Here is a 12,299-nt window from a genome sequence, read left to right as displayed (position 1 = left end):
AGAGCTGAAATGCAACCTGGATGTAATGGACCAAGTCAACTCTTTCCGTGTAACTTTCCTTGTATGATATTGCACAAAAAGATAGGTTTTTGATTTATGTTTTCTGTGCCATATATCAATTCGATCTCATTCTCAATTGGCATATCTCATATTCATTGTCATACTATTAAACCTTATCTGTATTGTTAATGTCATGAGCACACAGACGATAGGACACACAGCGCATGTACGTTACACCACTGTGCACAGTTCTTTGGCCCCAAAGCACATCTTCATTCGTTTCCCATCCCGGGGCAGGTGCATGTGGTTGGACTTACAAGCACAAGCTCTGTTGCTGTGGAGATGAAGCCTCAGCGCAGGTTGAACAGGATTGTGGTGCAATCCCTGAGTGCAGACTTCCAACAGGGGCAGGTAAGCAGTCTGGAGTTACACCAGAAGGCATTTGTGCAGGTACTCAAGTGTGCATGAGCAGCACACAGATGCAGATGGAATGAGAAATGTTTGTATCCCGAGTGTAAAAGTCAGACGTGCCGGTGATGAGATGATGAAAAAGTGAAAAATAACAAAGTAATTCATGGGTACCATATCTTGCTTAAGCGTTTGTAAAAAGGGTCATATTTAGAGGAAATGAATTGTGGAAATGAGAATAGAAGGGGATAAAAAGAATTCAGGTAATTTGTGAGACAGCAATGAGGCGAGAAAGAAGAAAACAAATGATCTGAAGAGCCTGTGTTTCTGAAGCAGCAAATGATGGATGGACGGCATTGAGAGGAGATCAAGAATGGCACCCGTGGAGCACATAGTCTCGCCACGCGTGTTCTTTCTGAACAAAAGTACTCTCCATGGCTAAAAGTATGCGGACACCCCTTCTAATTAGTGGATTCGGCTATTTCAGCCACACCCATTGCTGACAGGTGTAGGAAATGAAGCACACAGCCGTGCAATCTCCATAGACAACCATTGGCAGTAGAATTGGCTGGACTGAAGAGCTCAATGACTTTCAACGTGGCACCGTCATAGGATGCCATCTTTCCAACAAGCCAGTTCGTCAAATTTCTGCCCTGCTCGAGCTGCCCCGGTCAACTGTAAGTGCTGTTATTGTGAAGTGGAAACGTCGAGGAGCAACAATAGCTCATCCACGAAGTGGGAGGCCACACAAGCACACAGAACGGGACCGCCGAGTGCTGAAGCACATAGTGTGGAAAAAATCGTCTGTTGTCGGTTGCAACACTCACTACCGAGTTTCAATCTGACTCTGGAAGCAACATCAGTACAAGCACTGTTCGGCGAGAGCTTCATGGAATGGGTTTCCATGGCCAAAGAGCCACCCACAAGCCTAAGATCACGATGCGCAATGCCAAGTGTCAGCTGGAGTGGTGTAAAGGTCACCACCATTGGACTCTGGAGCAATGGAAACACGTTCTCTGGAGCGATTAACCATGCTTCACAATTTGGCAGTCGGACGGACAAATCTGCGTTTGGTGGATGCTAGGAGAATGCTACCTGCCCGAATGCATAGTGCCAACTGTAAAGTTCGTTGGAGGAGGAATAATGGTCTGTGGCTGCTTTTCATAGTTTGGTGTAGCCTCCTAAGTTCCGGTGAAGGGACGTCTTAATGCCGCAGCATACAATGACATTCTAGATGATTCTTTGCTTCCAACTTTGTGGCAACAATTTGGGGAATGCCATTTCCTGTTTCAGCATGACAATGCCCCCATGCACAAAGCGACGTCCATACAGAAATGGTTTGTCGAGGTATGAGTTGTCATCCTGGTTTGTCACAGGGAGTGTGATTCATCGATGTGCCGTCCCTGGGATGGACGTTAAACTGGGCGTGTCATCGACTGACATTAGTTGGTGGACGTTAAAGATACCATGGTATCCTTCATGAAGGGTAGTCAAGCTCCCACCATAATGAAATGTAATGGTGAATGTGTTCAATTAATTTTAGAAAGAGATGCAATGCATGCTGTATGCGTCGGTCTTTTGGGTCCTTTGTATACAAGGACGGTCAGTGTTCTAAGTACTGCCATTCCAAGTGAAATGTGTGCTGCAGGTGAAAGGTATGTGGAAGGTACTTGCTGCACGCGACTTGCATCGCTTGATGGCTGCCGAGCTCTTTTTGAGCGTCGTATCCGACGGCGGAGAACTGCGCGGTCAGATTGCACCTCATTTACCTCCTTCCAGTGCAACAGGTAATATTTCCACGTTTCTTTATGACGAGTTGAAAAATATTAATTGTCTCGCTATGTTAATTGGAACAAAGATATACGTCGCTTAATTATTTATTATTCTACTCCTCCTCCCTGAAAAGAATCCCCAGTACTTCTGGCTGGTTTGAGGTCACAGCCACTCGTGCACTCAGGGGCAGCAAGCCTGGCATGGCTGTGGCTTGGGCCTAACTGTAGCCTCCGTTACAGTGCGTGGGCTGCTGGGCTGTCTGGGGGTTGGCATGGGGACCAGGCGGCTGGCCTGGAGCTTGCTAGTGGACATAAGGAGGTCACACTACGCAGTTTTGATGGTAATCAGGTGAGTTTACCAAGACTACGTATATTGTGAGCACACTGCATTATTACAATTACAATTGCTATAATAATTATTATTATTATGCAGGGATGTTGAGCCAGTATTTCATTGATATATTGTTCAAACTATATTACTTCATTCGTACTGTTTACAAGCAAAAGAATCTGTGTCTAAAGGGGGAAAAAAGACAGGTTACATTTTTGAATTTCAGGTGATCCCGACTTCGACTGAAGTTACATCGTAGTTGAAGGAACAGGAAAATGTTTATTATCTTGCGATTACAATTTGTATTTCTCATCCAAAATAGTGATAAAGAGAAAAAAAAAAAGAGATGTGCATGCATAGTGACCAGGGATGTAGGACTCTAATTTGAAGTCCGTTCTCGGATTCTAATTCGACTCTTAGAGTCCCTTCTACTGGTCTCGGACTCCAGATGTGAAAGACTAAAGCTGACTCGGGGTTAAGGTGTAACCAGGGCCAGATTAATAGTTCGCGGGGCCCTAATTTTAAATATTTTAAGGGAGATCAAGAAAAAGCCTGGTGTTGGCTTAGTGGTTAAGGTGGCTGGCTTGGGATCTTAGGGTCCTGAGTTCAAGCCCTGTTGGCCACTGAATTTAACAACAGGTGGGGTTGACTCGGCCTGTCATCCTTCTGAGGTCGGTGAAATGAGTGGCAGTGTACTGGTACAATGGTTGTATCGGTGCTGTTCCATGCCTGCGCACAACCGCAGTGCGGTAATCTTCATCCTGATGAAGCAGCACATACATGGAAGGAAGGGAGGAAGTAAGGAAGAACAACTTACATGAGAAGGGTGAGGGTGATGGGGGTTGCAGCCTCGACACACATGTTCTGGACCTCTGGACGCATGATAGCGGTGGGGAGGCACTGGAGACACACAGGTGCTGGACGTTGTGAGGGTGTTGGGAATGGCAGCGTAGACCAGGTATTGGATGTGTAAGGGTTATGGGAGATGGATAGACAGTCCACGAATACCATGATCTATTTACCCCATGCACACGAAGTGGAAAGCCGCGTTGAGCAATTGGTTCAGTTCTGTCTGTCTGTCTGTCTCTGTCTGTCCTGTTTACAAAAGTCAGTTTATAATCAAGGAAAAACATAATTTCAATTAAATGTTCGATTTTGAACACAAATTGGAACATGAATTGGAACATTAATCGGAACACAAACCTGTAGGTTATCAAAATTTTGGCTCTGAATTTGTCCTGGTCGCATATGCGCAGTCCATCCATCCATTGGGACCATACTCTGTGCAGAGCATACTCTTGTCTCAATTATTTAATAATGTTTTCTCTGGAACAGCTTAATCAATCGATGTGAAACTTCACAATTATCTCGTACTGATGGGGAATACATGTTTTAAATTTCAACTTTATCAGTCAGAATTACTTCATTATTTTGATCTGGGTTCTTTTTGATTTTTTTGTTTGTTTTTTTTGTAAAAGGCTCATTTTGCTGTGCCGGGATGGGTTTTGAGGGTGGAGGAGTAGCAGCTGAAATGTGAATACTATTCATGTTCCTCCTGATGACTTCATCTTTGCTTTTTGCTTGTTTTGGGTTCCTTCTGATGACTCCAATGCAGGACTTGTACCTGTTTGGTCTTCCATTTGATTAGAATAGCCTGGTGTTGGCTTCGTGGTTAGGGTGGTGTCTTGGGATCCTAGGGTCCTGAGTTCAAGCCTCGTTAGCCGCTGAATTAAAATACACCAGGAGGTTGACTCAGCCTGTCATCCTTCTGAGGTCGGAAAAACGAGCACCAGTGTACTGCTAAGGGGGACACTGCATCAGCGGCATAGCCGCGTCCCAAACAATGATGCAACCAGCAGCCACAGGCTGCACTAGATGGAGAGAGAGATTTGATTTGAATTGAATTTATCTAAATCCCTTTCTAAATTCATTTGAATAATAATGAAAAACGTCATGGCTCAGGGTCAAGTGTCCAATCAGAGCGGGGTTGCATCAAAACGGGACGTCTTGGTACCCGGTCATCACTGCCGGCAGTTATAAAGTGGAATTTCTAATTATGTCTGTTATTAATTACGTAACCGCACCAGAACACAAATGTCACACAAAATACACCGCACAAACTGCACAAACACCACACGAAACAAGTTCTGGCAAGGGTCTGCAATCTCCGATTGCTCTTTCTAGTTATTTCCACCACCGAAGGTGAAGGAGGTTATGTTTTCACCCCTCTCTGTCTGTTTGTCTGTCTGTCTGTTTGTTTGTCTGTCTGTGTGCACGATATCTCAAAATGTTGTGGACGGATCCGGATGAAATTTGGTGGGCAGGTTGGGTGTGTATAGAAATCTATAGATTTCTGTGAATATCCGGATCCGGATGCAACTACTGGAATTTTTAAAGTGATTATTCACCATTGAGAGATTGGCCCCAAAATGATATGTAGCATGATATTTCAAAAAATGTATTGGGCCCGATATGTTCTCGTGGATGAGGCATTACGTGGTGGAGGTATGTGCTCCACCGAGTGCCCTTCTAGTTTATTATTAAATTATCTTTCTATCCAATGATCTACGTGTGTATTCAAATTCAGTTATGTAGGGATTGGTGAAGGCTTCATCCCGAAGCCTTACGTGTGTGGCCCCTTTAAGCACAGGGTCCTACATCATGGACTAACTGGCCTACGCCTTAATCTGGCCCTGAGTGTAACAATCCAGAAACAAACTTGAAACCTCTAGGTTCTCGACTCAAACAAAGAAGTAGATTGAATCTAAATTAACAACTATTCGGGCAGCTATCAGGGACGCCTCTTCGCAGTGGTTGTACCCCCCAACGTAAGTCGGGGGCCAAATCTTCCCCATTCTTCCCTGCTGCCCGGATTCGTCAGGACAGCGCGGTCATGGTCATTGTGCCAATCGGTCCTCATGGACTTTTCACTCTTGTCTCTGTCTCTTTTCTTTCTCTCTGTCTCCCCCACTCTGACATGCCCCTGACTTTGTGAGGGCAGGGGTACACTATCCTGGATGTGGAGGATCTCTGGGTTGCTCCTGGGAGATCGATTGGCTGTCGACGTGCCACAGGCTTGTTCGAGAGAACTGTCCGGGGCTATACAACAACAACAACTATTCATAACGTCGATGTACAAATTACCTACAAGTGCTTTATTTCTTCTTCTTCTTCGTCTTCTTCTTCTTCTTCTTTTTCGTCTTCTTTTTCGTCTTCTTCTTCTTCTTCTTCTTCTTCTTCTTTTTCGTCTTCCTCTTTTTTTTCTCACATGCATCACAAGGCTGTTGATAGCATCATTTCCTGGGAGTGAACTGCTGATGCAGTGCCCCCTGTAAGTTACAGCAAGAATTTTCAATTTGGCCAGGATGCCATTGATAGCTCACTTACTCTTAGCGAAAGGACACTGTTGGGTCTTTAACGTCCACGAACTAATGCTCGCAGATTGGACACCAAATTGAACATCCATTCGATGGAAGGGCACACACATTGATGAATCGCAACGCCCGCAGTGTACTGGGATGACAGTTTATAGCTGGGCCGGGATTCGAACCCAGGCGAGACGGCTCACGCTCGAATGGCAAGTACCTCTAGACCATCCTGCCAGCCATTCCCTCTTAAAGATACACACAAACACAGCTTCTCCGTCAATCAAACATCGTTTTATGTGAGTCTGCTCAATCAAGCATGGTAGATTGAGTAATTTAGCAAGTGATGTATGACTGTGTGATAAACAATCGCTTTGCAAGCTTCGTGAAAATCTCATCACGGTATCTACAGAGTACATAGACAAACAAAAATCACCCTTTGGGTTCAGAGAACGAAACGACACGTACCGTTAATTATTATCTTGCGCCGTCGTGGAACCAAGTGCCATCTCAACTAGGGCAACTCTTTAACACCGCGGCAGCTTTGAACAAATTTCCAAGAATACCACATGGAGAATACTTCTTTTCTTTTTTTTTTCAATCTCATATTCTCTGCAATGTTCATTATACACCTTTCAGGTTAATGAAGTGAAAGACTTGCTTGGGTGCATGCTCCCATGATCCCTCGGTGAAGTTCAAAGTTACCCCCGGTGTTCAAAGTATCCTCAGTTTGACGGTACGGTAACTTGAAGGTTCACTGTTGTTTCGGAGTTACGTGATCTTGATCTCCGGGTTAGAACACCAATGTCACTGTAATATTTTTGTTCATTCTCTTTCAAGTTACATCAAGTTCACCATCATGTCAGACCTCTATTTTTCTCCTTCAACCCTGCCGTTGGCTCGGTTGGGTGTGTGACACTCACACATACCCAACCACCCTCTCTTTCGACTGTTCCTTGTGTGTTCTGTTACGTCCTGATCTGTTCTGTGTTCTCGCTCATCCACGAACCCAGATGTTACCTCTTCGTACCTATCGTTATTGCACGAGATTGATGAGATTGCCCTCCTGATTTAAAAAAAAAAAGTTTTTTTGTGGTCCCTGACAGACTGCCGGGTCTGTGAGATTAATAGTTAAATTACCAATTAAATAATCATTATAATCGTTGCAATGATGACGATAAAACGAGAATGGCACTCGGTAGAGGGCATACCTCCACCAGGCTGATTAGTTTACGTTTAGTATCCCACTGACAGGATGGATCTGCATCAGAACCTGAACCAAAATCGAATCGGCTTGTTGTTGTCACCTACCCAACTCATCCACCACGGTTTGGCCACATCCGTCCACAACCTTTTGATACATCATGCTATGCTGTATATCATTTTTGGCCTCATCTTCTCAATGGCGATGAATCACTTAATAATTCGAATATCTGCATCCGGTTTTGGATCCCCACCAAAATGTCATAAATTCGCCCTTTCCACATACCTAACCTGTCTACCAAGTTTCATCCAAATCCATGCATAAGTTTTTTGAGATATCCTGCTTACAAAGAGACAGACAGACAGACAGGCAGACAGACAGACAGACAGACATTGGTGAAAACATAACCTCCATCCATCTTCAGTGGCAGAGGTAACAACTAATTTAGCCTTCCAGGTTGTTTCCTCAAGTTAATATTTCAAATGTCAAAGAGGATGCTGTCAAGATTGGACATCATTTTGTTGGAGATGTAAATATTTTTGGATTGGACGTCAAGAGGATGTTATCGAGACTCGACGTCATTTTTTAGCTCCTCGTGGAGGATCAAGTCTTACTCACGTTGTTGTTCTTCATCTTCTTCTTGTTTACTTTTTTGTTTCACAGCCTACAGTTTTCATCGAAACTTCCTGAAACTTGGCATATATATGTAAAAATACCCTGCGCAGACAGTAACCATCTCCGATTTTGGAAATTCTTCCTAGGAAAAAAAGTTATGATGTCAAAATATCTCCGCGAATGGAAATCGCTCAAAAAATTATCTCAAACTAGGCAAGCTTTTAGAATTCTGTTTGCGGGAATCGAACAGGGCATTAGCAGAGATGAATTGCCGCACATAAGATACATCACTTTGACGTCTTATCAATTTTTATGACGTCATTCCTATTTTTTGACATTTTTTGTTTCACAACCCAGAGTTTTCATCGGATCTTCGTGAAACTTGCCATGTATATGCAGAAAGCCCACGCGCAGGCAGTAACCGTCTCCGATTTTGGAAATCCTTCCTAGAAAAAAAAAGTTGACGTCATAATATCGCCGTTAATGGAAATCGCCTTTTCCATTATCTCCGAAACTAGGCAGGCTGTTTGAATTTTGTTTGCGGGAACGAAGCCGGGCATTAGCACAGACAATTTATCGCAAACCTGATACATCACAATGACGTCATATTCGTTTTTTATGACGTCATCATTAAGAGGACGAGGATCTTAGCTCATTTGCGCTTGTTTATTATTATCCCAGACACACACTGCATCAATGAGAATATCATGTGGAAGACAACTGTTGATAGAGGGATGTAAATATCATGGTAAACTTAATTTATGCAGCTTTGAAACTTGGGCGAACATTTTCCAGCACTGTAGATAATTCACTGTGGATAAGCACATTTGCATTTGGGGATGACGCCTTCATCATATAGGAACGAGGGATCGTTCTGAAAGTACATCAGCGGTGTTGTCATCACACCCTCTAAAGGCACAAGGTGGTTCATATTGTTGTCTTGTGTGGGACAGGTGCATGGAGAACTCACAAGACTGGACGAAACTATGCTCAGACACCTGGACAATGGCTCTACTATTCTGCGACTCACAACGAAGACTCATCCTCATGGGGAAGTGCAGAGCCGGGTGAGCATTGACCCAAACCTCGCTCTCCAAGGACATGACATCATTAAAGCAACATGATTTGGAAACTGAGCATTATAATTACATCACAGTTGGTGTCATAGGGTTGGAAATTGCCTTCAGAGGGGGAGAGGGGGGAGAGAGAGAGGGAGATAGAGAGATAGAGAGCTGTATCAGACACAGTCATATCTATGGCAGACAAAACCAACTGCTCCAAGCATTGCACTGCAATCCGAGAATTATATAACATTTGCATTGTGCTCATATTGATCGTGAACGATGAGCAACTATACAGTGGATTACACAATTGATCCTTGTAAAAGCCTGTGCAGTAAAGTTACAGATTAAGGTGCTGTTCTTTCATCGACGATCATGCATCGTATCCCTGTGAACCTTAGTCTCTTGTGTCCTTGGAGATCTTGAGTCTTCAGCACAAGTGGTAAGCTGTTGAGAACTTTGTCAAACAACATCTGGCAAGTACATTACAAATGTGGCCAATACATTCGCGAAGTGGGTACAGCTCTCGTTGGGCTATTTTAAAAGCAATAACATTCACTCTTATTTGATTCTGACAAAAGGTCACTCACTACCTGTTGAAGGAATGACAGGATGGCTTTGAGGGAGGGACACTATCCTCGAAGCTGTCTAGCCTGGGTTCGAATCCTGACGCAGCTACAAACTGTCATCCCAGTGTTTCACAGGCAGAGTCATTCAATAATGTCGTTGGTGGACGTTGAACATCCCATGGCGTCCTTCGCAAAGAGTAGGCAAGATATCGCCAGCCCCATCAAGAAATTACAAATTCTTGCCCTAACGAGAAGAGGGCATTGCATCAGCGGCACAGCCGCACCCTAATCAATGACGCTACCCCCGCAGCCTTGTGCTGCATATGAACGAAGAAGAATATATGTTGAGATTAAACACCAATCACTGTCAGACTTTGAGTTTAGATGTAATTGTTAAAAAAAAACATATTGCTCTCCATGCTTCCGATTTCATACAGTCTTCGAGGCTAAGTTCAGTTGAGGCTGTCTTTTTTTTTTGCTGATTATGACCCACAAATTGCAATATCTTGTTGATAAGTCCTCAACACTGAACCGTCTTCTTCTGGTGTAGATCTCTTATGGAGGCAAGTTCGACTATAAGCTGCTATTGTCGTGCAGCACTAGAAATGGATGCTCCAATGTGAAGCATGCCATCTTTAGTGAGAAAACGGAGTCAGCTGTTTATTCTCATTCGTGGTTGTTAAAGACATCTCATGGTGTCTTTGAAAAACACAGGCCTTGAGGGTAGTATAATGACTACGTGGACGCATGAAAATCCCAAATGTAGGAGGCACAAGAATAACCAAGACCTGGTATGTCTGTTTTTACAGGTAAGAGTTCCAAACATGTGCTGGCTCCGAGGACAACAGGTGGCCACGCCAAGCCAGTCCAGCCCAATGGATAACTCCCTGGAAAATGTGATGTGCATGTTTGAGGGCCGGCAACACTCACACGGGGAGCGCTGGAAACCAAACTACGATCCCAACTGTGTCAACTGTCTTTGTCAAGTAAGAGCCGTGACGGCAAGATCGATAGATCCCATAAGGCATTATTTAATATATTTTTTGTATTCTTTGTACCAAAAATGTTCCACATAAGTTAAGGGGTTGATGATGATAACCAATTAAATGTGGTTTATGACCATTATTGCTCACTCGGTTGACTTGTATTTAACTTGTCCTTGATACACTTGCTCAACATGATCCTCCGTCCATAAATTCCCTCAACCCCCTTGCTGTTTTGCGCACAATAACAACTGCCAAATATTTGACTGCAGCGAGGGACCGTGGTTTGCGACCCCGTGGCTTGCCCACCCGTGTACTGCACTCACCGTACTATCCCACATGGAACCTGCTGCCCTGTTTGTCTTGGTAAGTCTTCGTGTACAAGAACAGGACTTCATTTGGACACTGATTGCCATTATTCCTGTGGCTCTGTGCTTTCGTATCTATCGGCTTTGTTTTCTCTCTCTCTCTCTCTCTCTCTCTCTCTCTCTCTCTCTCTCTCTCTCTCTCTCTCTCTCTCTCTCTCTCTCTCTCTCTCTCTCTCTCTCTCTCTCTCTCTCTCTCTCTCTCTCTCTCTCTCTCTCTCTCTCTCTCTCTCTCTCTCTCTCTCTCTCTCTCTCTCTCTCTCTCTCTCTCTCTCTCTCTCTCTCTCTCTCTCTCTCTCTCTCTCTCTCTCTCTCTCTCTCTCTCTCTCTCTCTCTCTCTCTCTCTCTCTCTCTCTCTCTCTCTCTCTCTCTCTCTCTCTCTCTCTCTCTCTCTCTCTCTCTCTCTCTCTCTCTCTCTCTCTCTCTCTCTCTCTCTCTCTCTCTCTCTCTCTCTCTCTCTCTCTCTCTCTCTCTCTCTCTCTCTCTCTCTCTCTCTCTCTCTCTCTCTCTCTCTCTCTCTCTCTCTCAGTCTGTGCCCATAATTATACCTGTCGGTAACCTTCAACAAAGGATCTGCTTGGGTTTGGGGAGGTTTGTGAAAAAATTGTGATTACCTTCATTTGGTTGATTGGTTTAACATGAATCTGGCACCATGGGTTTCTTGGCTTCCATCCACTTTCCAATCACTGTTCGCTCGCACTGTAGATTATTATCTCGCTTCATCAGATTTCCGTGAAGATTTCATCAGATTTCATCGAGTCGAACATCATGGTGGATTTGTATTCACAGCCGCTACTTTAGAACTCGTGGCTCCTCATTTTTTGATATATTTACACTTCTTAAAGAGCTTAGCCTGCTTGGTATTCTTACATGAGCACTTCAAGTCCAGCAGTACTGCGTTGATTTGTCCATCGTGCACTTCCGTCCTTATAATTCACCCAAAAATGAGCTGATGCCTCCGCACATACCAGTCCTACATGCAATATATGTTGAAGTTCCCCCATGAGCCTTAGCTTAATATAAATAGAAGAATGGGAATAAAACACTTCCAGTTCGAGGTCAGAACGCGGCGAACGTTGGTTTTTACCTGCCTCGGAGAAGCTCGTTAAAGCTAAGATTTCCGCACTGGATCCGTTGTCTTTTCTGTTATCGTTTCATCCCTGTGTTGTTGATATTGTCTTTAATCCATTCCCGTGTTTTATCCATAGCATGTTGTGTGTCTGGCTTAACTCCAAAGGACTCCAGCTTGAAAGCGTGCCTTATTATTTGAAGACCAACACATTGCGTCATAAGATTAAAGGTTTCTTTTATCCTGGGTGTTCTGCTTTCACGTTTTTCAACTTTCTATTGTACAACCTCTGCTTCTTTTCAAAATACCAAAAAAAAAAAAAAAAATTTCATTTAACACCAACAAATTACTTGCTCATTCTGCTTCCTTTGCTCATCTACTGTGGATACATACAGTATTTTCAAGTGTTTGTACGTTATTCTTTCATGGTGAAACCATAGCACCTCGAGGCCCCAAATTTTGGGTGTTGGTATTACAGAAGGTGAGCAAGGTTTTCAGCTAGCGCACGTTGGTCTTGGCGTCTGTTTTGATTCCACTAAAGTCCGCTGTAAAGTGTA

At 43.9% G+C, this 12,299-nt stretch overlaps 1 protein-coding gene across 4 annotated transcripts in view; it reads left to right on the top strand.

Moving 5' to 3' along the window:
• The window catches only part of CHRD (chordin), a 124,421-nt gene that overhangs the window by 77,439 nt on the left and 34,683 nt on the right, over window positions 1–12,299 (top strand). For all 4 annotated transcript variants that reach the window (XM_085848759.1, XM_085848758.1, XM_085848761.1 and 1 more), the window contains 6 exons: window positions 298–411; window positions 2,057–2,195; window positions 2,315–2,529; window positions 8,649–8,762; window positions 10,135–10,311; window positions 10,581–10,674. In XM_085848759.1, coding sequence (XP_085704885.1) covers window positions 298–411; window positions 2,057–2,195; window positions 2,315–2,529; window positions 8,649–8,762; window positions 10,135–10,311; window positions 10,581–10,674 — 853 coding nt within the window. The remainder of the gene's footprint in view (window positions 1–297; window positions 412–2,056; window positions 2,196–2,314; window positions 2,530–8,648; window positions 8,763–10,134; window positions 10,312–10,580; window positions 10,675–12,299) is intronic.

Source organism: Eptatretus burgeri, chromosome 12 (genome assembly GCF_056783735.1).
Source record: "Eptatretus burgeri isolate ZD-2024b chromosome 12, Ebu_testis_v1, whole genome shotgun sequence".
Lineage (NCBI taxonomy): Eukaryota > Metazoa > Chordata > Myxini > Myxiniformes > Myxinidae > Eptatretus > Eptatretus burgeri.
Note: the sequence above shows the minus strand (reverse complement) of the source record. Positions and strands in the feature narration are given on the sequence as shown.